The sequence below is a fragment of the Thunnus albacares genome, chromosome 18, assembly GCF_914725855.1.
Source record: "Thunnus albacares chromosome 18, fThuAlb1.1, whole genome shotgun sequence".
NCBI lineage: Eukaryota > Metazoa > Chordata > Actinopteri > Scombriformes > Scombridae > Thunnus > Thunnus albacares.
In genome coordinates, this window is record NC_058123.1 from 5,387,578 (window position 1) to 5,415,441 (window position 27,864).

At 39.3% G+C, this 27,864-nt stretch overlaps 1 protein-coding gene across 3 annotated transcripts; it reads left to right on the top strand.

Annotated features, from left to right (window-relative positions):
* Nucleotides 1-1,223: 1,223 nt before the first annotated feature.
* Nucleotides 1,224-27,390, top strand: LOC122968326 (M-phase phosphoprotein 9). 3 transcript variants are annotated; one of them, XM_044333472.1, is made up of 24 exons: nt 1,224-1,331; nt 3,572-3,843; nt 4,598-4,745; nt 6,551-6,640; nt 6,723-7,231; nt 7,314-7,479; nt 7,620-7,692; nt 8,423-8,526; nt 8,792-8,908; nt 8,985-9,451; nt 9,545-9,694; nt 9,920-10,007; nt 10,760-10,975; nt 11,997-12,044; nt 12,439-12,503; nt 14,461-14,562; nt 15,298-15,525; nt 15,610-15,806; nt 17,289-17,576; nt 18,334-18,455; nt 21,744-21,831; nt 23,115-23,317; nt 24,706-24,774; nt 26,367-27,390. In XM_044333472.1, the coding sequence occupies exons 2-24, from the start codon at nt 3,608-3,610 to the stop codon at nt 26,466-26,468; spliced, it is 3,876 nt and encodes a 1,291-aa protein (XP_044189407.1). In that variant the 5' UTR covers nt 1,224-1,331; nt 3,572-3,607; the 3' UTR covers nt 26,469-27,390. The 3 variants fall into 3 exon arrangements, with proteins under 3 accessions (XP_044189407.1, XP_044189406.1, XP_044189408.1); XM_044333471.1 differs by having other exon boundaries at nt 18,334-18,454; nt 21,740-21,831; XM_044333473.1 differs by having other exon boundaries at nt 15,610-15,782; nt 18,334-18,454; nt 21,740-21,831.
* Nucleotides 27,391-27,864: the final 474 nt, after the last annotated feature.

Here is a 27,864-nt window from a genome sequence, read left to right on the forward strand (position 1 = left end):
CTCTAGAGCTCTGGACTCAACTATTGCACACAAACTGACTCTCACACACAGACTACAATATGTAGAAATATAGCTGACCTGTGTAGACAACACTACTGTATATATTACTTTTTTTGTATTCACTACTTCACCCATATAACACACACACACACACACACACACACATATAACTACAGCTACACCAACCAGATCCACCACTACTGCACATATTTTGCACAACTTTTTATTTTTATAATCCACAAGTCAGGTTATGTATATTGCCGTATTATTATAGTGTGTATAATATATATAGATTTAATTCCATTTACTTGACTTTTTTATTTCATTTTCATTTATTACCTCTATTCTGTTTCTTTGTTTCCTGCACAGCTGCAACATGCAAATTTCCCCTCTGGGGATCAAAAGTCTTATCTTACTTATGTACTTTATGATTTTTCATGTAGATACTGGTAATGGAGTATTTTTACATTTCTGCATTGGTACTTTTACTTAAGTAAAGGATCTGAGTACTTCTACTACTGAGTAGTACAATATAAACTGCGTTGCTTTAGTCTCGCTGCACTTCTCTTTTTGTTCTTTCTTTATTGACACATAAAACAGTTAAAATGTCTTATTCCACAAAATGATAACATACAAAGTATCAAAATATTCATCTTCCGGTTTGCAGAAGAGAAGTAAAAAAAGGGGAGTTATAGTTCTTACAAAGATTTTAAACAAAAAACAGGTGTTAATAGTTTTTACAGCCTTTGGATTCGAGGAAAATCAAACAGAATCAATGTACTGTTTGACCTCCTTTGTGAAAACCAAGAAGTTCAACTTTTTACCTGTAAATTTGCTTTTGTGAATGCGAAATTTAGCCAATAAAATTAAAAGATTTGCAATATATAACTGATAATTCAGTGTAGAAACTGAATTAGGGGAGACATACTGTATATTGTAACGTTAACAGTGTTTAAATAGTATGATTTGAATCCCTATAAATATGATGAGATTATTATGAAATGCTAATAAGAAATATACACACAAGAAAAAGTTGACGGATCGCTTTATTTTTTAATTTTGCCACGAAAAACAAGTTTTGTCTGTCAGCTTGTTTTGTCCCAACAGATGTGTACACCTCGTTCCCGGCGCAGCCAATAGAAACACAGAGTGAGACTGACAACCAATCAGAGCGCAGTATTTTTGATTGCGTTTTGACCAATCGCGAGGCAGGCTGCGTCCGTTACAGCAGCTAGAGATCACCGCAGTGCAGTGCAGCAGCCAACCAGCAACCAGCTAGCCAACAGCTACTCTCACAGAAATATGGATGAGACGATGTTACAAGTCAACGGGTAGGTTAACTGTCATTTAATGTGGGTTACAGCGACACTTTTTCTCCTGTAAAACAGTATCTGATCCTCGGCTGTGTTTGTTATAATGTCATCTGCCTACGCTGTTGTTATAAACCTGTAATAAACCAACTTAGCCTAACTCAGCTAGCCTGCTAACCTGTTCTTAGCGGTAGTTGTAGCTAACATGTTAGCGCGATAACTTAGCCTATGCTATCTGTCTGTGCTGTGTAGATTTGTGTTGAGGGATAGGTGTCAAAGTTAATTAGCGGTTCAGTCAAACCGAGCCAGTCCAGACAAGCTCACGCACGGACACACACATGCACACACACACACACATACACACACACACACACACACAACCACACACATACGTACACACGCGCACACACACACAGGACATCACAGACAGACAGGGGGAGGTGGGTGCTAATGCGTAACACTGACAGAATAGCTTTAACATTTGTACAGTGGTTGAAAGTAGCTAAGTACATTTACTCAAGTACTGTACTTAAGTACAATTCTGAGGTACTTGTACTTTACTTGAGTATTTCCATGTGATGCTACTTTATACTTCCACTCCACTACATTTCAGAGGGAAATATTGTACTTTCTACTCCACTACATTTATTTAACAGCTTTAGTTACTTTTCAGATGCAGATTTGACACAATGGATAATATAACAAGCTTTTAAAATACAACACATTGTTAAAGATGAAACCAGTGGTTTCCAACCTTTTTGGCTTTTGACATCTTATAAAAAGCAGTGTGTAGTCGGGGTCACATTTCACATGTCTATGAGTTGTTAGCAGCTCCACCAAATAGTGATTTTTCCCTCTAAACTTCTCACATGCTTTCATTTCAATAAATGTTCAAATGATCCAATATTTCAGCAAAAATCAGATTAGAGGAAAAAGTCCAAAAAACTGAAAACAGATTTGTGAATCAAAACTTTGTTTTTTCTTCTTTCCTCTCCCATTAATCATCTCACGACCCCTCAGATTTATCTGCTGATCCTTTGGAGGAGCCCTGACCCCTAGGTTGGGAACCAGTGGACTAAACTAGCTAACTGTATATAAAGTAGTGTAAACTAGCTCCACCTCCAGCAGCTACAACAGTAACATGCTGCTCTAACACTGATGCTTCACTATTAATAATCTAATGATGTCATATATAATAATATATCAGTCAGAGGGACCAAACCACTACTTTTACTGCAATACTTTAACTACATCAAGCTCATAATACTTATGTACTTTTACTGCAATACTTTAACTACATCAAGCTCATAATACTTATGTACTTTTACTGCAATACTTTAACTACATCAAGCTCATAATACTTTTATACTTTTTCTTAAGTAGGATTTTTCATGCAGTACTTTTACTTGTAATGGAGTTTACAAAGTTGTATTTGTACTCTTACTGAAGTAAAGGATCTGAATACTTCTTCCAACACTGGCTAGTTGTCAAAGTTAATTAGCGTCTCAATCAAACCGAGCTGGTTCAGACAAGCTCTCAAACACACAGCAAACACAGGACATGACAGACAGACAAGGGGAAATGGGTGCTAAAGCGTAAAACTGACACTCATGCGTAACACATAGTTATATCTGGTATTGTTGATGTTTTGTTCACTCTTGAACGTTGATAACAGATCAGAAATACGATAAGATAAGACTTTTTTAGACCTTTTTATATTGTTATATTTTTATGGTGTTTTATTTAATTTTTTGTCTTCATAATGCTATAGTGCTTTTATTTAGTCTCATCATCTTTAGTATTTCTTTTTACTGGTGTTCTATCTGCTTTACATGAGCTTATTTCTTTTATTTGCATCTTAGCTGTTTATATATGAACTTATTTCTTGCACTTTCATCTGTTCTATTTACGGACTCATTACTGGATGATATATGTGCTCTAATGTTCCTTCTTGTTTGTCACATAGGGGAGAGAATTACATGAGTGTCTGATTCTGTTTTTTTTAATCCTGTAAATCATTTTTAATCTGGAAAGCACTTTGCTCTTATGCTTTGAAACTGCTACATAAATACAATTATTATTATCAGTGGTAGCTGGCTTATTAATGCTTTTTTTCATTGTTGTGTTGAGCAACACTTCCAGCTGTTAGCTTGGAAGACTTTATTTCCACATCAGTCTGGACAACAACAAGAAGCGTGATTCAAAAGGCTTCATAGCTTTCTGTCTGACTACTTGTTGTTTTCCTCTCTCTTGGTCTCTAGCTGTCAGACTGACCCCCTCTGCATGGGCCCATAAACATGTCCACAGATGACAGTATCTCTGAGGATGTGTCCAGCTCGGGGGCTTTGAGCCATTGCCATGCCAGTGCTGACGGGGATGGGGGTAAGGAGAGCGAGACCTCTCTGGTGTCCTCTGAGGGGACATCAGCCTCGGGGCTGGCTGTGTCAGAGGGCAGACACACGACCTCCCAAACAACAGGAGGCACTGTGGAGAGCCGGCCCATGGACATCACACCAGCATGCAACAAGATCAGGTGCAGGAACTGCAAACGCAGACAATGGAGAATAAAAAGACAGGAGACGCATGTTTTCTTAGAAGCAAACATATAAATGATGTTAACTTTAATTTTTAAAAATGTAATCTATTTCCTGTGAAGGACTATTGTAGTTTTCCTTCAACTTCATAGCAAATAGATTAAAATTTAATAGCATTTATATTTATAGAAGATTATTTTGTATGAATTGCTAGAAGTCATATTTGTCCAGAGTGTCCAGTCTATATTTTTAAGATGCATCATCAGGTTTGAGTCTATGCAGGAGTTTTGATTAATAGACAAAGTGTCTATTGTAGTTTTTACAAATTAATTTGGTTGTTATATTGTTTTATATTATATTTTAGCATCTAGAATGGTATTCAGCAATAAGAATCAGAGCTGTATTGATTAATCACTTAATTAATTAATTGGCAACTATTGTGATAATCAATTAATCATTTTAGTAATTTTTAAAGCAAAAATGCAAAACATTTGATGGATCCAGGTTCTTAAAATTGAGAATTTGCTGCTTTTCTTGGTTGTAAAGTAAATATTTTTGGGGTTTTGGACTAATTGTCAGACAAAAAACAACACAATCAGGTGATGCAACGCGCCATGTTTTAATAGACCAAACAAATAATCAAGAAAATAATTATTAGATGAATCAATAATGAAAATAATCATCTGTAGCAGCCTACTGGAGAATCATGTAAGTATACATTATGTGATTTAATATTCTATGATTGTATTGCAGGAGTCTTTGTCTGAGCACAGACGAAGCGTTTGAACAAGGGAAGAACCTCCCGTTCATCAACCCGAGCTCCCTGGAGACCCTTAGAGCCCTGGTGCAGGAGATCCAGAGCAGCGGAGAGACAGATCCTGAGATCTGGAAGGACTGTGAGGTGGGGAAAACGTTGCCTGACCAGAAAGACAATAGTTATTGTAGAATGTGCAGATGAAGTCGGGGGTTATCCGCTGTGGCAGTTCTTGTTTTTTCTACGCTGCATTTGGCAGCTGGCAGCCTCATTTCTGAGCTGTCACTTTTATTTTTTTTGTGCAGATCACACCTGACAGTAATTCAGACACACACATACACACACACACACACACAGACCCCGATGCCCCACACAGCACCACGCTGCAGCTGATCTTTTTAGACACAGGATGTGATTTGCAGAGAACAGACAACTGTGATGATCTACATCGCGGAGGCACCTCACTGCACAGTTCATTAGGCTGGAGGCCTTTTAGTTCACATACCTGAGGAGAGACGTGCTCTTCTCTGATTATTAAAATGTCTTTGGGAATTTATTATACAGGCAGTATCGATTGAGAATTACTGCTCCCCTGTATATCACTTCTCCCTCTCTGTTCACATCGCCGTGGTGCACAGCTGCTTCACTCGTCCCTTTTATAAATACACATATGCACATGTGCATAACCTCTTAAACGTCATGGGAACAAGAAACCTGGTTTCCGCAATCGGGGTAGGGGGTTAGAGAAACCTGATTGCCCCACTTAGACTTCTCCTGGAGAAAGCAGATTTCTTGACCATCTATATTCGTGATAAAGAAGGTCAGAGTAGCTTTTACACTTTTATATTTCTTCTGTTTATACTGCATTAGGTGTCTACACACATGGATGCACAGATGGTCTGCACGCACCCTCGTTGATAATAGCGGATTACAAATTATGTTGACCCTCGCAGCCCAGGGGATGCTGAGAGTAGTCTGTAGAGCCTCTGGAAGTCCACCACTCAACATCTCATTGTTCAGTTCAGACACATTCGTGCTGGGAGAAAAAGCTATTTGCTCAGTAGAGTCTGTCCTCTCACTGCGTCAGCCCTCTAGCGTATACACACACACACACACACAATGCAGTGTATCGTATCACCACAATAATTACAGATTCCCCCCCAGACATGATTTAAGATGTTTAAAGTACAACTGCTTTGAATAGTAATTTGTGTCTATGGTTTTTCCACCAAAAAAAAGTTTAATTACCAAATTTGAAACTTGCATCTCCTCCTGATTGTTCATAGTTAAACAGCTGGATAAAAGATGTCTCTCAATTCACTGTAAAGTCCATTCTCAGTGTTTTTGTGCACTGGAGACTTCAAGTTTCCACATCACACTTGTGTTAAGTTGCAAACTGGAACCACGATTGGCTCCAAACTGGTAGTGATGTCACAAAATCATGCTCACACATCTACATGTATCCCTTCAGGAGATGGATGTGAAAACAAACTCTGCACATCCATCAATCTGCAGAGTGAAGCTCAATAGGTGAAGGAATGAAAGAGGGGAATATTTTCAAGTGGAGGGATGTTTTAAAATAAATTCGTAAGGCTTCCTGAATAAGGTCGGCGGAATGTGAAGATTTATAGTAACCAGTGCGTGAAAAGGTGTCTGATTACCTGCGTAACCAGACTTCTCTGAGTAAATAACCTTATAATGTGTGCATGTAAATGTGTGTGTCTCAAGGTTAGCTGCCCTGTGTGCTCGTTCATATGTTAGAAGTTGTTTCCGCTTTTCTTCTGCAGCAAGAGATGAAAATCAAGGTCAGAGGCAAATATGAAATGTCAATGAGCGTACTGACGGTGATTAATATTAACCTGGCTCTCGCCCAGCTGTTCCACTGCAGATTAACGTCTCGCTGTGAGTGATGATGGTAAATGACAATGTGTTTATTTATTTTTCGGCACCAGGGTCGATGGTTGCATCTGTTTCAGCTGGTCGAGAAGCAATATCAAGAGCAAATACTCGCTCAGCAAGAACAATACCAGTGCCAAATACAGGTAAACCTTCATTTAGTCGTGTCTTATCAAATGTTTAAGTGTTTGTTTATACAGTAAAACAATGATGTGTGTTTTTTTTCAGTTGATTCAGGATGAAATTAAGGCCCTGGTTCAGCTCCAGAACCGGCAGGGCAGCATCCAACCAAACGCAGAGTTCTCTCCGACTGCCGTGACCAAAACTTCCACCGACACAAAGGACTATATCTTCCCCCTCATCTCTAGCGACTGCGCGGTCCCCAAAAACGTACCCAGTGACAATGACAGCCTGGCAGCACCCGCACATACCCCGTTTAGCTCCCCTTCACCTCCGCTCCAGAGATCGGAGACCGCCAACCAGGGGGAGGAACGGGCGACCACAGTGCTCAGCAGCGGCTACGGGACTCTGTCCGTTTGGGAAACAGGTCTGGAACAGACCGGGTCTCCTGGGGAAGATGAGGATGGCGGTCAAGGGAGGGAGAAGCATCACTGGTCCTCTACCTTCCAGGAAGACACTGAGACCACTACGATTGGGTGCCAGCAGGATTTCTTCAACAAGACGACTCTTGAAGTGGAGGAACGTAACCCGTCAGTCTACCAGCAGAGAACATCTGGGTATGTTTGAGTTCTTTAAAACCACAAACTCCTCAGAGGACATGGCTTACCGAGAATTTACCCTGATATGTTCTGTTTGCAGCGCCAGCCAGCTTCTGACTTCATGGGCCCAGAGGCAGAAACTCAGACCCAGGAAGTGTAAAACAGGACAAGCTTCATCCCAAATCTCCGAGTACCAGGAGCAGCAACGCAACCCGGGAGAACCCCACAAACTAAACCTCCCAGAGAGCACAGACTCCCAGGACCAGGTACAACTCTCCACCTCGTAACGCTGCTGCCATCCTGAATCTGTAGCGTTTTAGTTTTTCAGTGCACTTGTCTGTTGCAGTTGTCTTAATTACATCCCTGTTGCTGAATCTAATCCACTCATCTCTCTATTGGGTTTCAGCATCGAGCGGCTGGGCCGTCGTCCAGCTCTTTTCCCCTGAGGAGGAGCGATAGTCTGATGTCTGAGGCATCAGGTAACAGTTCACTGATTCAGACAAAACACTGAACAACAAGGATCAGCCAGTGTAGAGATTTCACTGGCAATATAAAACAACAACAGTACAAGTTTTTATGGAAGATGAAGCACTATTGCAGTTACCACAAGTGACAGTAAGATGGCGCTATTGCACCATTTCTCCATATTTATAAAGGGGAAATTGAATAATATCAGCTTCTTTTTATTACCTCAAACATTTCACAAATATAATGAGTGTGTTTGATAGTTATGACTGAGCTCCTAATTAGCAAAACTGCCCTTTTATCATTAGTGTTGCATCACTTGACGAATCAGTTTCAAAGGTGACATCCACAAAAATACAACTTCAGGTGGGTGTTACTATTGTATAAGCAGCACATAACTGTCTGCTTCAGAGAGTAAAAATATACTATGCCTCATAGTTTATTTTCAAACTCTTACAGTGTGTTTATGAAACTGCAAAGCTTTGGATTTTTAGAGTTTTTGCTTCGCTGAACCTGTTTTCAGAAAAGATTCATCGACTGACACAAACAGATTTCTAGAGATTCTTAACATTGAGACCAACTGAATGTGATGATCCAGCTCATGTTTGTTCCTTCTAAAGATGTAAACCCTAAAAAAAACAAAAGTCACTAATCATCTCTGACAGAAAAACACAAGAAATGTGTCATTTTAAACTTGTCATGTCAAGTAGAATAAAGTCTGAATCATTCTTCTCCCTGTCGTAGGCCTGACTTACTGGCGTCTGAACGAGAGTGATATGTATCACCCGCTACCGGACAGCCTTGACAGCGGCGCTTACCTCCTCCTGCAAGAGACCTCCATGAGTCTTGTGAGTTACAGTAACACAGTTCTTTACAGTGGCACAAAATACAAATCCATTAAAGAATCCTGTTTAATCCTTCATGGAATCTTAGGAGGTTTATTTTTCAACATTTGCATGTAACTAAAGGTCAAAATAAGTACAAAAATATCCGCTTTTACTCTTCCGTTATGTGTTTTGGAATAGAATAAAGGAGATTAGCTGATTATATTCTGAAATCTACCGGCTGCTGCTTCGTGTCTCCTCTTAGACGTGTTATCTCCGTCTCTCGTAGACTCCATCTCAGGAGCCTCGGCTGTCTCTCAGAGAAATCTACCAGAACAAGCAAAGAGCGGACGGTAAACGTTCAGACTGGGAAGGTTCTGTTACTTCCAGTCCTTCGTCACCGCAGGTAAGTCACGTGGCTTCATGCAGCAGTGAGTCTCCGGCTGAGCGTCTGACTCATAGCCTCCCTCTTTCTGCTGCAGGTGTTGACTTTGGACCCTGCAGTGAACATGCGGCAGTCAGACCGTACCTCCGGCTTCACGTCGCCCTCTCACTTCAGCAGCCCCTCCTTCGCCACCCAGCCTCACCTCTACCCCAGAGTAGGGACCCCCGTGACCCCTGACAGCATGGCGGAGGGCAGCCCCAACCCTGGAGATACAGACTGCATCTCTGATACCTCCAGTGTTTCGGCTGCCGGACCTTCCCCTTATAAGGTGCAAAGCTCGTGGGGAAACCCGTCCCCGGCGGTCCTGTCTACCTCCCAGCCCCGCTCCCACACAGCCAGCCAGCAACGCAGAGCCAGTGCCCCCTTAGCCAGTGAGGAAGAGGGCAGTCACACCCACACCAGCACTCTGAAGCCTGGTTCAGCCTCTGGTGCTACTCTGGGGCCCGCAGTCAGTCCACACATGGAGAGAGCTTCATCACTAGAGGATCCTGTTGTTCTTTCTCTGTGAGTGTAACATACAGCAGTAATATCACATCCTCCACAGAGGTCATCCTCAGTTTCATTCATCATCTCCTCTTTTTTTTTTCCCTTCCTCAGACTGAGGCAGAACCTGAGAGAGAAACACTCTCGACACGTGGCGGATCTGAAAGCATATTACGAGTCTGAGATACAAATCCTACGAGACAAACTCAAACTCAGAGATCTGCCTCAGGATTTAGAGAAGAGCAACCAGGCTCTCACAGAGAGGTGTGTGTGTGTTTCTCTGCATTACTTTACATTTACAGATTTTATCAGCGGATGCACATCTGAAACATGAGTTTAGTGGCAGCAACACAGTAATTAATCCATTCTACATGATGCAGTCATGCAAAGTATTAAAAAAATAATTGAATTATGTTGAAATTAAACAAACCTTCTGGTCTGTTTTATTTTGTTTTGTGATTCTATAATTATTATTTTTTTAATCTACAGGTGCAACCATCTAGAGAAAGCTCTGGCTGAAGCAACCAATCATATTCAAGAACTAGAGGCAACAAACAGCTCACTGGAGAAAAAACTGGTAACAACTTATTTTTGTGAATAGTTGTTTGTCTTAATATAAAACACAAATCTGTGATGTTTGTGTGTGTGTATATATATATATATATATATATGTATTGATGCAAGTATTCAGTTATTTGAAATGTACTTTCATCATGGAAATGATTTTATTTACAAAAATATAAAATTACTAAAAACCTAAAGTCACTTCACATCATCAGTTATGGATATTTTTTTATTTATAATGTCAACAGTCACTTAAAAAACTTCAATATTACTTTAATTTATTCTCTTATGAATATCAGGCCTGAGAAGTTAAAGATTTTATTAAATTGTCACAGATTTGAATGAATGAAATCATAATTGTAACCTAGACGGTTGTTTTTCTGCTACCAGACAAAAATATTGTCACTCATAAGATACTTAAAATGAATCTGACTAAACTAGAAAAGATATTTATAATTAAAGTTCCTGCTCTGCAATTAATTTATGCCACTTGTCAGCAGAAATGTTCCTGCATGTTTTGCATACAGAAATCTTAAATTTCTGTCTATTTATTCTTCAAAAGCATCTATAAATCATTAAAAACAACTCTCTGATATCTGCAAACACCTTGTAATTAATCCATCAGGAAAACTTGCAGGAAGCCTAATTACAGGATCTCTATAAACTAGAAGCTGGACGTCAACAAACTCACATGTCGTGTCTGAAAGCTATAAAACTTACATCCAACCGTTATCCTTAATGTTTTATGTGACGTTGTGTCAATAGGCAGAATGGCCGGAGCGATACGCCGTAGCGGCCGCCACTGTGAAGTCCTTACAGCAGCGACTCGAAGAAAGCAAACGCTCGGGCAAAGAGAAGGACGCCGCGGCGGCTCGCTTGAAGACCCGCGTACGACAGCTGGAGGAGGCGGCGCAGAAAGCCGGCAGGGAGTCGGACGAGAAGGAGAACAGGAGGGAGAGAGAGTACAAGATGCTGCAGGATGTGAGTCCGGGTGGCCTGTGGGAAAGTTTATAATATGATAATATCACAAGTACCTCCAGAAAATCTCTACAGTTCCCTTCATCACTGGAAGCTTGTAATAATAATAATAATAATAATAATAATAAACCTTGTTTCTATAGCTCTTCCTTAAAGGCAACACAAAGTACTTTACATAAAAGGGAGTGATATAAAAGAGCAAATAATCATGATATTTACGATAAAATCAGTAATATAAGATAAAATAATAATTAACATTAAGAGTCTCATAAATCCTTTACTCTCTTGTTTTTATATGAAATCTTTTTCCCAACCAGCAGTATTACTATATTGTCAATGTACTCTATAATCTTTAATTATATTTGGAACAACTTCACCAGAGTCATTTAGATTTATTCAGGGGATCATTAAATCTGCTGTAACTGACATTTTTGTCCACTTGATGGCAGCAGAAACAAGCTGTAAACACGATGCTGACACACTGTATTGTCTCCTTTTAATAAGACAAATTTCATCACATTATTGTTCATTAGGAGTCGTGTTTCTCTCCATCTGGGGAATGGACTCTCATTTAGCTCTGTTTTTAACTCTCTACCAACTCCTGAGGGAAATATCTGGCTCTTCAGCTGCTAAACGCTCCACTATGTTCACCAGCTAGTCTACAGCTAACTGTGAGCAGGTAGTGTACAGCGGCTTTTTACAGCTTTCTCTCTGGAACCGATGCTATGAGAGCGCTGAGAGTGAACCAAAAACAGTAAAGTTGTTTACAAAAACCAAAATAATTAGTTGTAAAATGCTGAAACACTCACTCAGGAAGCTCAGAGTACATACAAATAGTCATGTGATCCATTGTTAATTTAAAAATATTGATTATAGCTGCTTTAAATATATGTTTTTAATTATGCTGGGGATTTATTTTGAAATTTGGGAGGCGTATGATGGTTTCTTCCATTCTATATAGTCCTCTATCAACAGTTGACTGATGTTTGGCGTCATGATTGAGGTTTCTGTTTTGTTTCCTCAGCTGCTCGGAGAATACGACTCTCTGGTGAAGGAGCACGAGGGACTGAAGGTAATAGATCTACTGGATTTTAAATGTTGCATTTTACCTCATTGTTTGATCATTTTTAGATCCTTTTTAACCAATTTCATCAAGATGTGGGCTCTATGGATAAAATCCTCTATCACAGTCTATATAATCGTATTGTAACATATGGTGATATAGTACATTTTCTGAAGAATCAATAGAGAAACTGTCTGTTTTTAGCCAGTGAATTAAATACCTTGCAGATCAAGATGTCCTCATAAACATACACCCAAAGATATGACAGTAATTGGTATAAACAGTTCAGCCAAATGTCAAACTGACATCATATGATTGTATACGTATATCGTCGTATCGCTCAACCATCATCTTGAGCTGTTTTCCATCCTCGTTTCATTCAAAGCGTCTTCTGTCTCTACAGAGCAACCTGCTGTCAACAGATGACAAACTTTTCGATGCCAACGATCAGATATCTGACCTGAAGAGGTGAGTCGATCAGTTGAACAGCAGCTGTGTGCAAATATGACAATTAGTGTTGTGTCTCGTTGAGATTCTATAGATTTCTGATTGACGTTTCTCGTGCTGAGAGTCACGAGGCCGAAGCTCTAATATATGCTGATTGACTAGTCTGTCAATGTTCATTTAAACATCTAGCAGGTCTGTTAGCAGGTGAATAAAACCTCATCAGACACAAAGAGACAACCATATCTTCATGTTTTTGTCCGTTTGAAGTCTTGTATTTCAGTTCTATCGCTGTCAAACGGCATCACATTGTTCACCGACCGGCTCCAGCTGTTTTGTAAAAGAGCTGCAGTGAGAGGGCTGGTAGACAGAAAGGGGGTGGATAGAGAAGAGAGGATTAATCAATAGAGTGTAATGATGGTCTCTCTGCTGTCGAAAATAGATAATAGCATTGGCTGACGCTACGCAGCAACTTTCCTCTGCGGTTTCAGCTCTGCCTGCAAATTGGCACCAATAAAGGCAGGGGCATGGACCGCCATTGAAGTCTGTCAAGTCAATTCAGCGGATTCATGGACAGACGGTGAACTACGGCTCACTAAACATCGATATCTATATCACGGGAGGGTTTTTAGCACTGAAACAGAAAACCTGGAGTGCAGAAAAGAAAGATGGAGCAGTTCAGAGACTTGTAAGTGGCTTTTTTTTTTTTTTTTTTTTTTTTAAAAAGAGGGAATAGGAAACTTGAAGCAAGCAAAACGTGAAAAGTTATTAATCTGTCAAACGCACCGAGCGTGTCAGAGAATCCTAAGAGCAAAATGACAAAAGACAGGTTGAGTTAGGACAGAAGTTTAGTAAGAATTTCTTAAAATGTGTCAATTCCCTCGTGTTAGAAGTAGAAGAACAGTACAAAAGCTGAGTAAATGGCCCAGAAAAGACACATAAATTGTGAAAAGTGACATGAGGATCTTTCCAGGGATTCTATCAGTCAAAGAGCCAGAACACCAAATAGATGTTACACCATCAGAATGGAAAAGGCTGTAAAATGCAGTAAGGTATGCAGGAACATTGGCGGCTCCGGGACCTGATGGAGTCACGTTGCGAGAGCACGAACCAGCTGGAGATGTTTTAAGATTGTTACGAGTCTGAAGTGATAAGATAAAGGTCAGTTTGGGGTCGTGTTACTTATCTGTTCTGCAGTGAGAGTTAAGGCTTTACAGCTTTTACTACACTGTTTACATTTCTTCTCTGCAGCAGAGTCGCAGACCCACATCAGCTTCTCCACTGTGTCATTTCTCACTCTGTTCATCTACAATTCTTAAACATTGTTGAATCAATACATTTTGTATTCTTAAAGGGGACGTATGATATATTTATATTCTAGGGCTCTACTGGAATATCTTTGCAAGATTTACAGTTAAAAAACTCCTTATTTATCTCATACTGGTCCTTTATGCAGCCCCTCAGTTCAGCCTCTGTCTGAAACAGGCCGTTTTAGCTCCTGTCTCTTTAAGGCCCCGCCTCCTGATGAGCCAGCTCTGTTCTGATTGGTCAGCTTTCAGGAAGCCTCCGCTGACTCGGGAGGCTACGTAACCAAACAATAAACTTCTCAAATACATCCGTATATGTTTGAGCTGAAATCTGATCTGAAACATGAGAGCAGACAACATGAACAACCTTAGCAACAACCTTAGCAACAAAGACTATAGAAAGGACGGCCATTTGTGGGCATGTGCGAACAATCTGACATCATCACAAGGAGGAAGTAGAGGTCACTTTGCAAACAAAGCTTCCAGAGCAGGCTGAAGCTCTGACTTTTGACTTTTTTAAACTTAAGTTTTGGAACTTTGACCATGTTTAACAGTATAAAAATGACAAAAAGCACGATATGTTCCCTTTTTAAAATGATAATAATCATTTTAAGCACCTGTCTCCCTGTATCTTGTCATCTTGTGATGGAGTTTGTCACCGTCTGTCCCCTCAGAGTTATTTCCAAGCTGGAGTCTCAGGTGAAGCAGCTGGAGCACGAGAACCAGGCCAGAGCACGATACGCTTCGCACAGTAACACGCAACCTTCTGGAGCCGGGTGAGCACCTCAACATCCTGCTCATCTGTCTCTCTTACAGATCTGGGTGTCAGCAAAGGAGAATGTGAATCAATGTGCTCTTCCATCCACAACTGTTGATTAATAGATTGTTTGTTTGGTGTATAAAATGTCAGAAAATTGTGAAAAATATACAACATGCTCCACTCACAGTAATAAAGCAGAGTGCTGAATCCTTAAAATAGTGAAAATGAATAAGAAAGGCTAAGACAGCACATTTAATTTAGTTTTTTTGTGTGAAAAATGTCTATTACGATTTCCTGAAGCTCAAGTTGACGGTCTAAAAAGTCTTCACAATCAAACAGCTGGAAAAGTTGACTGTTTGGCATCTTTTCTCGAAACGATGAACGATTAGTTGATTATCCAAAGTTTAGTTATTATCGTTTAGTTGTTTTAATCAAGATAAACATTTTCTGGTGTCGTTAAAACATCGCAGAAGACGACGACGTAATTAAAAGAACGCCAGCCGAACCTCAAACGATGGAAAACATGATGGAAATATGATATTTCTCTTTGTTTCATGTATTAATTTGAGCAACTTTTCCACCTCAGCCAAGTGTAAAAAACATATTTGAGACATTTTGACTTTTTTTCCTCAGGTTTCTTTTTTTGTGCAGATTGAAATTGTGCAGATTTTGTGAAATTTGTGTATAAAAACAGGTGCATATGTACAGATATAACCGCCAGATCTTAAACTTCCTGTCATTATGTCCGCAGTCTTTTCCATCATCCCGACCTGCTGCTGTCGCCCAGCAAATGCAAACCGGAGCCGGACGTTACCCGCAGGAAGTCACCTTGCTCTCTCTCTGATCAGCTACACGGCGGCAGAAAACCATCATTCCCTCAAAACAACCAGTTGAGTAAGCACAAGAAGCCGCCGTATACGTCAAACGATCAGTCGTCAGGAACCGGGAGCTCTGTGGACACCTCATCAGGGAGCAGGAGGTAGGTGTTACTATTCGCTGTCGATACGTCCTCAACTACAGTCAGCTCAGATTTTAAAGGATTTTAAGAGATCCTGTTCTGCAGGTGTGCTTCTCCTCCAGAGTGTGAACAGTCTCTGCTCCAGCCCAGACACCAGGAGCAGAGCGCGGGCCAGCGGGACGCCGGAGGTCGGAGGGAGGGATCCTGCGCTCTGACGCCTATGATGAGGGCCCTGATAGAGCTGGAGGAGACCAGAGCCACAGAGAGCCGGGCCCCCTGTAAGAACAGCTCCACCACCCACAGTATGACTCACACTCACTCATGAAACACCGACAACCTGCCAAAACTTTACATCTGCTGCCGAGAGCTTGTGTTTGGATTTAGAAACACTGTTGTATCTTATCTAGTTTCATTTGTCAGGATTTTGAGATAAAAAAAGGTTTTAAGGTTTTTAGGAAATACAATCTCAGTTTTAGGAATGTGGATAAACTGTTAGAAGTATAAAAGAGAGTCTGAGGTTGTTCCAACAAGTGGAAAGCAAGAGAGTGAGTGAGTCACTGTTTCCTGTAACACCAGCAGAAAGGGAACAATGGCTGCAGTCAGTTTTATAGTGTGAGATGTTGGAGTGTCGTAAAGAGACTGGCAGACAGTTTTCTACTGTAGCTGCTGGTAGTGTTCAGTCCTACTAAAACCTTTAGTATCAAAGAGGAAACAGAAATCTGTTCACTATAAACTTAAAGCATCCACAATCATTTTTTAAGAGCGTTACTTTACATTCATGTCATGAAAAACAGCTTTTTGATATTTTAGGGTTTCAACTGATGATTATTGTCATTATCGAATAATTTGGTGATTATTAATTAATTGTTTTGTATAATTTTCAACAGCCAAAGGAAACATTCAAATAGTTTATTCTATTCAAACAATAAAAGTTTTCTATCATTTATGACAAAGAAAAGCATCAAATCTTCACATTTAACACAGAGACATTTTTAACTTGGAAAACTTGGAAAAGCTTATTATTGATTATCAAAATAGTTGCTGATTAATTTTGATTTGACAGAAAATTAATCCACAACTATTTTGATAAATAATTTTCTGTAATTTTTCTAGCAAAAATACCAAATATTTGATGATTCCAGCTTCTCAAATGTGACGATTTGCTGTTTTTCTTCATCATAAATGACAGTAAATTGAATATATTAACATTTTAGGCTGTTAAATGGACAAAACAAGCACATTGAAAACATTACTGTGGCCTCTGACACATTTATTTAATCATCTATTTATTTCATAGACTAAACAAACAAATTGAGCAAGAAAATGATCAGCAGATGAATCGATAATGAAAATAATTGTTAGTTTCAGCTCTACTGGAGAACCACATATACATATCATATATATATTTATTTCCCAGTTTATTTATATTTTAAACATGTAACAACATAAATATTCCATATTATATATTACAGCACTCAGGTGCAACATGTGATTTAATATTTTATGGGTTTCATGCACATGTTTCTTGTCCAGGTATTAAGTTTTAGACAAAATATTCAGTAATTTCTTCTTTTCTAAATGTAATAATGAAACAACAAGTTTTAAGGGAGAATTCTGTTTCTCTGTGGTGAAAATAAATCATACTGGACATGCAGTTATGAAGATTATATTCCTCTTATTTAATGATGAAAGGCAGATTTCTTATATCTTTGTGTTGATTCTCTTCATTCTGTACCTTCGGACTGGACTCCATATCGTCGTGTCTGTGTGATTTCTCTCCGCAGGGGTCGGCCCTCAGAGGACCACAGTCGGGTTTGTGGAGCGGAGACTCAAAGAGCCAATCCAGGAGCGTGTCGTGCTTCAGGCAGACAGCGATGTGTCTAAACCTGGAGGAGTCGTGGTGGCTGGAGCTGAGCGAGGAGGAGGAGGAGGAGGAGGAGCGAAAAGTCGTACTGGAGCGGAAAGCGCTGCAGTTCTGCTTAGAGCTCAGAGGAGTCTGTCTCCGGAGGGCCACAGATCCTCCTCACTGCCTCCTCCAGCACATCGAAACATACCCACAGCTACTACGCCCAGTACGTGCTCCCAGTCGTCTCACGCTCACCTGGACGCCATGTTTTTAACACAGCGTCTCTGTGAATGAAGCATGTGAACACACCTTATGTGCTTTGGGACAATCTAATTAAGGAAGACTTTCAGTAACAGCAGATAAAATGAATTATATTTGGACTATTTGGCCATTATTCACAGCTGCAGACGTGCTGTCAGCCAACCCTTCGTGGCTCCTTTTCTCTTCGTTAAAACATCTCATTTTAGACCAATTAAACCACAGATATTCAAATCAGGAGGTTGAGGAGGGAGAGACTCGTACTCCTGTGAGTCATTACCCAGTCAATTCTGAGCACACGGACATGAAACATGTATTTTTAGATTCAGTGTGACTTACACTTCCCGAGAATATCATTTTCTATTCCTCTCTAATGTGCCTCGTGAATTAACATCCATAAATCTGCTTAGGAACTTGCCTGAGAATCATCACGTTTTCAGGTTTTTTTTTACAGTGTAAACGTAATCCGGAGACAATTTCAAGTTATTTTAGGAGAAATGCTTTGATATTGTACATAAATGTATTTCAGGCTGAGATTGTAAATAATGTTTTATCAAAATTAACACCCAAGCCGATTAATTCTTAACCTTCTGACAAAAGCAAGATCTTTTTTTGTGGATCACTTAAAAAAAAACTCTCTGGAGAATAAGAGATTTTAATTAATGTTGTATCGGTGTATTAAAGTTTTAATTAATGGTGAGCTCTTCTCTTTTCTTTCCTTCCAGCAAAAAGAGACACTTTACTGATGCCTCTGTCTGCTAAATCCAGCCCTAAACGCTGCCCCAGCGAGAACTACTCCACCGCTTTCGGTCACTTGATGCCGAGAGAAGAACACCTGCACAAAAGGTGAGAAACACACAGAATAACACGAGAGGAGTAATTAATATGACATGAGATGAAACAACGATACCACAACTGTGAAATAGCAACTAGCAGACGATGAGAAGTTATAGAAACGACAGGAATAATATCAAAATATTAGGTTTAGGCTGAAAATATGTGTAGAAATTATTATAAAGGCCTTTTTAAATAGCTGAGTGTGTGTGTGTGGAAAATAGATGGATTATTCATTTACTTTTCTGGATCATAATGAAGAAACTATTATGAATAAGTGAGATTGACACTAAAATGAGAATTGCTGGTCCACCTTAAAAGTCAGTCCATCTTAAGTGAGCCTGGTCAAGTAAAGCTAACACGTTGTTGCTAACTCCGGGGCTAACCCCCTCCGATAGATGAGTATTCTCTTGAGGAGCTGCAGCATTTATTACTGTCTTTACTGTACATTTACTGCCAGATTGACAACTTACTGCTAAACTTTTCCTCTGCTCCGCTCGCGTTCACGTCACGTTTCTGCCGCTCGCCCTCTGCGCTCGCGCAACTACACACGCACACACGCGCACACTGCTTTATTCCTTAACGGAGCTACGCTACTCTTGCAAAAACACGTAGATGTCCTTTGAAGAACGAAGAGAGTGAGGATGATTTTAAAAAATCCACAATAACGTAGAGTGTTGCACAGTGTGCGAGAGAAAATCATTAATGATCGTTTGAAATTTTAGTAGCGGCGCTCATAATTGGAAACACTGGAAGTGACTCATCCAATCACGACAAGTCCGAAGTTTGCAGTTTATTGCTGAAAAGTGGTTTTACATTGTGTGGGGGTACATGTATGTACGTGTGGTTTCTAAAAAAAAAAGGAACAAAAAGACAGGCTAAGAAAACCTTGTACATCGCGTAAACTAAAACTAGCATAATTAGCATGACTAGCAGTAACAGCCAACAAAAAACCCCCAGCAAAATCATCTTAGCAAAGAAGGAATATACATGTAATTAGTACGAGTACTTACAATTCGATGTACGCACAAAACAGCCCAAACTAAAGACAGTTACATCTTTCTTAGAACTTAATTAGCTTCAATCTTTGCGCACTGAAAGCAAACAGCAGTCTTAACGAGCTACGCAGTAGGAACATACCACTTTGGAGGGGATTGGGGGGAGGGCGGAATAGTCCATGCAGTTTTTTTTTTTTTTTTTACAGATACAATGAAATATAGTTTAAAGTAAAGGAAAGCTGTTTCTGCTGCTAAAGAAGAGTCTGTAAATAAATAAATAATAAAGTCTGTCTCAACTAAAAAGATTTCTAAAAAAAAGATTTAATAAACATACATGTCGATTTTTGGTGCTTTCTCCTTATGACAGATGAGGGTTGCTCTCTGAAAAGGAGTCACTTTTTATTTTATTTATTTTATTAATAATTAAACTTTATTTGATCAGGTAGCCTTGTTGAGATCGAGATCTTTGAGAACAACACTCTTAATCAGACACACAAATAACAACAACCACAGTCAAAAAGTGATGAATAAAACAGTTAAAAAGAGTCATAAAAAACATCAGATAATTAAGTTTTAAAAGCTCCGATGTGGAATAAAACAATCTAGTTTGAAGGCAGTTTGCAGTTTAAAAGGTGCAGAGTACCTGAAACCAGTTCTGCTGTGATTAGTGAAACATCATTGAAACATCTCTACATGTAGCTACAGTAGCATTTATTCACTGACAAATAGCCTAAACTGTACTCACACCGCACTGTTACGTTCACAGCTAACATTATGTGTGGCAGCAACAGTCACACACCCGCCCTCTCTCTCTCTCTTTAAATGTGTCTTTTTATATTTCTTTGACATTTTGTCTTAATGCCTTTTTATTCTTTACGTTAAGCCCTTTTAATTGCCTTGTTGAGAAGTGCTATACAGATAATACAGTGAAGATTTGGGGGTGAAGAAGAGAGCGTGAGAAAGGAGGAACATGAATTTGCTCTCAGGACTATCAGTGTAAAGAGATGCAGAAAGTTTAATTTAGTGGCTGCTTCTATTCAAAGTGTTTAACTCCGTCGGTCCTGGTGGGAATTGAGAGGTTACTCAGTATAATGACACGGCTGCCTCTCATCATGACTGTCACGTCTTTGTATGACCAAGCTTTTTTCTCAGCAGCTGCAGCTTTAAAGATGTTAACGACATCACAGCAGACAGATGAGTCCTCATGTGTTTTCACTACCTGTTGAAATGAAGCACAAGGTGTCATCCTGCTGCTGCAACTTTACACATTAAACCTTTTGTTTACTCAGCAGATACAATAATCTAAACCGGGTCACACACACAACTCACAGCTTGTTAAAATTCAGTGTGGAGCGAGTCTAAGCGTGAACTATAAACAGCTCACTGAGTCGGTGTAACGGCGCCTACAGACTGTGAAATTTCAGCAATCTTATAAGTTTATTGCAAAGCGCACTGTGACATGGATCTAATAGACTTGGTTACGACATTGAGTTTGATGTATGTAGATGTACGATGATCAAACCTGCTCGTCATCGGCTACGACACAAGTCAACATACAAGATTCAAGCAGTTATATTAAGTTATATTATAATGTGCAGAGTAAACATGGACGTGTACACCATACAATGAAATTCCTACTTTGCTAATCCAACCTTCATGACAGAAAAGTAAATTAAAGTTAATAAGTTACATATAAGTTCAAGTATTGTGCAAGAAAAAGCAGCAATCCTGACTTGACAACAGGTCATACAGTATACCACGATACTGCAAATACTGCACATAGACATTGTCATAAAGTTCACCATGCATTGTTGCAAATATGACTGTTTTCTGTAGAAGAAGACGTCATCGCCGTGCGTCATGCATCTGCGCCGCTATAGCGGTAAACGATGATGCTTTTCATGCTACGTCCAACAAGGCTTCTGCTGCCATGACTCAACAAGATTTTCTTCTTTGTTGGAATCCCAAACGTTTCGTTTTGCTCGTTCATTGGGTTTAGCACCAGTCGATCATTTCATGCTGCATTCCTATTGGTTGGTTAGTAGACGTAAGTCATAGCCGCAGTCACATTGGAGCCACGACCAAAGATATCGCCACGTTTCTTTCATGCTGGTCATCTTTCGTCTGAAACAGCCCAAAATCGCACCGCGTATCCCCGACGTTTGAGAGACAAGCAGCTTCTTGAACTATAAACAGATGAAGAGGTTACATGAGCAGTTTGGCTCTGGATGTTCTGCGTTACACTCATTAAAATAAATAAATAAATAAATAAATAAATGACATTGTGCTCCGTCTGCAGGTTTGATGGAGAAGTTGACCAGCGGCGTCATTCATTCCACAGCAGCAGTCCCAAGAAGAGACTCCAGTTCGCGTCAACAGACAGAGACGACGGTAATATATCTAAGATACCTCACGACTGTTGCTCTGATCAGGTTTTGGTTCCTGGTTCTGATCTTCTGGTTCGTTTTGTGTGTTTTGTCTTTTTATTTCTGCTTCAAAACAACATCATGAAAACTAAAATGTTCAGTTTGATGCTTGAGATCATTTTAATCTGCAGGACAAAACCAGTTGAACCAGTATGTGAGCAACTTTTAAATGTTTATCCACTGGTTTTAGTTGCTCATAAGAAGGTTTGGTTATTAATGTCACATATGGGAGACACACAGGAGATGTTTATTAAGGATTTACAACCCTGTTTTAGGCTCTAAACTGCCAAACACAGCAAAAAGTTTAGTGGCGGTAAAATGAAAGAAAACAGCTGAAAATTGAGTGTTTATGCTCAAACAAGATGTATATCAGAGAGTTCCTGTTTAGAAGATGTGGAAGGAAATGACGTCTGAAATTTGAATCTGACACACACAGCTGGGTCCAAACAGAGAGAGAGAGAGAAAGAGAGAGAGAGAGAGAGAGAGAGAGAGAGACTGCGTAAAGAACGTCGCAGCAAATTAAAAATATGCTGATATCTGAACAGCAGCTACACGTGGAAATTACAGGATGACGACACATTGACTTAAAGACGTCATCATCAGGTGACCTGGATGAGCTAAAACATCAAGTAACAGGAGCACAAACAGAGAAAAGTCGTGAAAGTAAAAACAGTAAAACAACAATAAAATACCAGTCATACCACAACAAGTGAGTGAACTTTTCTCCTGTAAGGGGAAGATGTAGTTATGATCTCTTTCCTCTGTTATTTATTTACATATTTGTACCTTAATGTTTCCTTCAGTCGCCTCCTGCTTCAGTGTTTATTTGACTTTAAGCATCTTCTGATTAAAGCAGCCAGTAATTCTGTTCATAATGTGCCTGTTTCTGTTTTTATCTGTTTAATATCCGAGTTTTTCCAATTTTCATAACAGTTTTCATAATCACTGATCGTTTTATTGAGCTGAGATCAGACTCTTTATTTTATATTTCCTCACACACAACTTCTCCTCTTTTAGGATGAACATCTGATTTCCTGCCATCAGATCTTATTTAGCTGCAATTTATTCAAATCAGATGAACTGATTGAGCTCATTAAATCTTTAATCTTTGCAAATATCCACTAAATTGCTTATAAAAAAGTAGCTTATTAAATATTCTCCAGTATAATAAACTTAATCAGGAAAAGAATTGATCAAATGTTTAATCAGAAGTATAAATAAATGATTTGATCTTTTTCTCTCCTTCAGACGTTCAGCAGCCGGAGTCGTCCGCCAGCCTGAACCCACCTGATGGGAACTCCCAGCTGGGCTGGGAGGAGCTGGGAGTCTGCGGCGGATCGTCCGACCTGCAGGACCCGTACGAGGACACGGCCCCCCTTTTCCTGGACAGACTGCATTCGCTGGCCGAGGCCGAGAAACTGTTCGACGAGCTGACGCAGGAGAAACTGCAGGTGAGACGAGCTCGGTTTGAAGGACAAAGAGCGTCTCGCAAACGTCGCCTCACACAGGACGTCCGTTATTAACTCTGACGCAGGAAAAGCAGTGAAGCGGCTCAGTTTAAAAAGCCGCGTATCTCTTGACACACACAGGCCTCGACGGTACAACTGTAATCCCCTCCGGACCTCTTACATAACACGGACTTCATTGTTTTTATACCACTCCTAAATTACTTCTATTTTTAGGAAGTTCATATCCACAAATCCTCCCCTCCCCTTCATCTGTGCCGGTCATATTGGGAAGCCTGCCTCCCCCGTTTGTACAGTACACACACACACACACACACACACACTAATCTAATGAGTCCTGTAAAACAGTTTCATTCAGTCGTGTGCCGCTTGTTTCATCAGTTTAATTGTTTCAGCAGATATTAACCGTGACTGACCGACTTGGCTGCCAGTGAAGTTCAGGATTGATTTTAAGATTCTTTTAATCACTTATAAGGCTCTACGCGGTTTATCTCCGGCTTAAATTTCCGAGCTACTAAGCCCTTACACCACCGAGAGGTCACTTATGTCATCCAACCAAAACCTGTCGGCCGTACGGTCCAACTAGAAACCAAAGACGACACTCAGACTTCAGACCAGTCTCCCTCCTCCCTGTTTTAAACATTTAAAAACCCACTTTTCTATAACATTCAATAACTTATAGTGTTTGTTTATGTCTGTATGAATCTTTCCCAAAGATCCCAAATGTTTCCAACCATTTTCAAACCCTGAGAAATCTGTAATTTAATCAAAGTAACGGACTGTTTCATTTGGTCGCCTGTCGATGGCGTCATACCTCCTCTACCAAAGAGTAAACACGCACAAGATGCATACGGCGGCGCTGTGTTTGTCCGCTACAATGGCGTCTACCAAAGAGTAACTTACACACATACAAGATAATACATCGGCGTTGTGGTTGTTCCACACAAACTGTTATAAATTGACTTTTATTCAGTTTTAAGCCACATTTTCATGATAAATTTAGGTGGTTTTTAACTATATCTTTTAGCCGGAAGAAGGATTTTAGTCGTTGGACGTCAGAGAAATAACTTATCAGAGAAATAAACTGGGCAAACGTTAGCAGCAGCTCGGCTAACAGCCCCTCCAGGAAGTCCGGTGGTCACTAAACATCATCGGAGAAATATTGATTTTTTTAGGTGAAACAACTTTAATTAGTATTTTTAACGATTTTAATCGATTCTTGTTCTCTTTTTCTTTCTGTGCTACATAAATGAAGTTTTATTTACTTACTTTGTCAATAAATTATTAAACTTTATATGTGTGTGTGTGTGTGTGTGTGTGTGTGTGTGTGTGTGTGTGTGTGTGTGTGTGTGTGTGTGTGTGTGTGCATGCAGATCGAGGCAGCTTTGAGCCGGATGCCCGGGGCAGGCGGTAGAGTGAGCCTACAGACACGGTTAGATGAGGTAAGACAGATGATGTTGTTTGTTTTAATTTACAGTCGTCTGTTAATCATTTAAATCCGTTTTCAAGCAAAAACCTTTGTTGTTTCCAGATTCTCAGATGTGAGGATTTGCTGCTTTTTTTTTGTTGTTTTTTTTTATGTATAATCATTAATTTAATGTCTGTGGTGTTTGAAGGTGAGTAATTTGAGGACATCACCTTCAAACCAGGGGAGGAAATTGACTTTTTCTTTAAAAGGGCTTTTTTTTTTGCCTTCATGAAATATGTTTTGGAGGCATTTTAGATGATTTCCAGAGCTTTTTTTTCCTAAATGATGGGAAATTGAGTCAGTGGAGCGGGACAGGAAACACTGGGAGGAGAGAGAGAGAGAGAGAGAGGTCCCACATTATTAGTCTGTGATTCACAAAACCATCACAACATCAGGTTTTAGTTAAAATGATGACTTTGTTAAGGTTAGAGACACATGTTGTGGATTAAAGTGACGACTTCCTTAACAGAAAACAGAAAACCTTCTGATATCACATGTCAGAGGTCCTTCAGGGTGTCTTCAGGAATCTTTGACCTGCACTAAAATCTGAGAAACATATAAATTTGATCATCAGCAGAAGCTTTTTTTCACATAAGATCAGTGGAAAAATAAAACCTTTTCTTTCTTGTGGTGATCTGCAGACATTTTGACTGTAAAAGCTTTTATCACCTCATGTATCGACTGCTGTGAACTCCTCTTACAGTATTATGGAGTCAGTCAGTCCTCTATGTGTCTGTCTATCACCCCTCTACTGCACTGGCCTCCCTCCACTGGTTACCAGTGAAATATACGATTGATTTTATTAGTTTTTAAAGCTCTGACTGGTTTGGCACCAGCTTCCATCTCTGACTCCTCAGATCATCTGATCAGTTATTTCTGATCGTTACTGGTGGAGCTCTCTGCTCCCAGACTGTGAACCAGTTTACCCTCACCGTCAGATCTTCCCCGTCCATCCCAGCTAAAGATTCACCTTTATATATTTTTAAGATTTTTTTTATATCATATTTAAATTGTGAACTTTGTCTGTTACAATTTATCATATTTATTTTGTTTTGTTTTATTTATTCAACTGTATTTTTACATTTTTCTATAAAGCACTTTGTTTTGTTGTTTTTAAAAGCGCTCTTTAAATGAATTTGACTTGACTTAAAGTGAGGTGACCTTCGTCGTCATGGTTACCATAGTAACTGCAGGGTGAAGGTTAATGAACAGTCGTAGTTACGGTTCTTAAAAGACTGTAATAAGCTGCAACCACTGAGTTTTTTTTGCCATTTTTGCTTTAAAAATGACTAGAATGGTTGTTCAATTATCAAACTGTTTGCCAATAAATTTTCAGTCGATCAACTTATTGCTTTATTGATTAATAGCTGCAGCTCTGTCGTCCTGTCATTCTGCACTAAATTAAAATAATAATAATAAATAATAAGATGACACGGCGACATCTTCATACTGCTTACTTTGTCCGAGCAAATCTTCACATTTTCCTGTTACCAAAACAGTTGTCTGATTAATTTTCTATTCATCAACTAATTGATTAATTGATTGATGAATCTATTATCTCCTCAGGTGGCCTTAGAGAATCGTCTGGAGAGGCTGAACCGTGAGCTGGGATCCATCCGCATGACTCTGAAGAGATTCCACGTCCTCCGCTCCTCCGCTAACATCTAGCGACGTCTGTCTTTTTTTTTAACGTCAGTGTGGTGGACGCTACAACAACCGTTAGCGTCTGGGTTGTTTTTTTTTTTTTTAAATACACAGCACTGATTGTCTCTCCGTCTCTCTCTCTCTCTCCGTGTGCCATAAACCCGTCTGTACAGCGACTCCCACAGCATCTCTTTTTTATACGCGTTATTACTCGGGGATACTTTTTTATATGTCTGAAAGATATTGCAATTTTTCTGGAGTATATTTTTAGTAAGACACAGATTTGTACAGTCGTTTACTTTTTTAGAGTCACAGAAATATTAATATGATAATATGTTTTATTCGCCATATTTCAGGTGTAACATTTTTAAATGTTTCCAGATTACATGTGAGCGATTTCCAGCAGAGACATTCATCCACTTGGGGAAATATCACTGCCATTTGAGGTTGTTTTTATTCATTTGACATGGCTTAAAATGTATTTATTTAATGTTTTTATACTAGAGATTTTGATTTTGGTGCATTTTATGTGTTATTTTTCTTCTATAAGTAGGTTGTTACCACTTATTTTTGGGCCAAATTATAAAACTTGAAGGAAATGTTTGTTTACTTGAATCAAATTGCCTTTTTTTGTTTTTTTTTCTCCTTTTGTTTACTTTCCATTCCTACTCGTCACTTTTCTCGCTTTATGTTTTTTTTTCTCTAATTGAAGTGATTTTTAGATTAGAGCCACTTGTAAAATCCAGACCAGCACACGTCTTCAGTACTTTCACTCGTTCTCTCTCACAGTGTCTTCTTCAGCCCGGTTGTTATTTCTCTTCGAGCGACGCTTGCGCATGGAAATTCTTGCACTGCTTCTTTTTTGCCATGCAGTTTTCCTAACAGGAACTTCACTGGAACTATAATATTGTTGTTGCACAATAAATGAAGCTTTTTTTTTTGATAACTACAAGTTTTGCTCCTTTATTTTGTCCGACTTGTTTATTATTCCTGCAGTGAAACAACAGCACAGAGACTCTAGAGAACTGGAACAAAACATGTTTGACACATAAATAAAAGAGTTTTGGTCAAAAAATGAAAATGAACCATAAAAGTAATCAGTATATTAAACTGTGGTTCCTTTACAGGAGTGTATTTTGGATTACATATGTTATGACCTGACCTCAACAAAACTATCAGAATCACAAATACTTTATTAATCCCTGACAGGAAACTGGGTCACGTTACAGTTGCTCTGCACTACAATAGAAATACATACAAGTATAGAGAATTATAAGGAAATAGAAAATATGAAATATGTAAAAAAAAAATAATAATAATAAAATAAAACTATACTACAATATATATTATAGAAAAAATTAGAGAAAATAGATAAAAAATATAAAATATGTACATCCTACTACAATATATAACAACATTA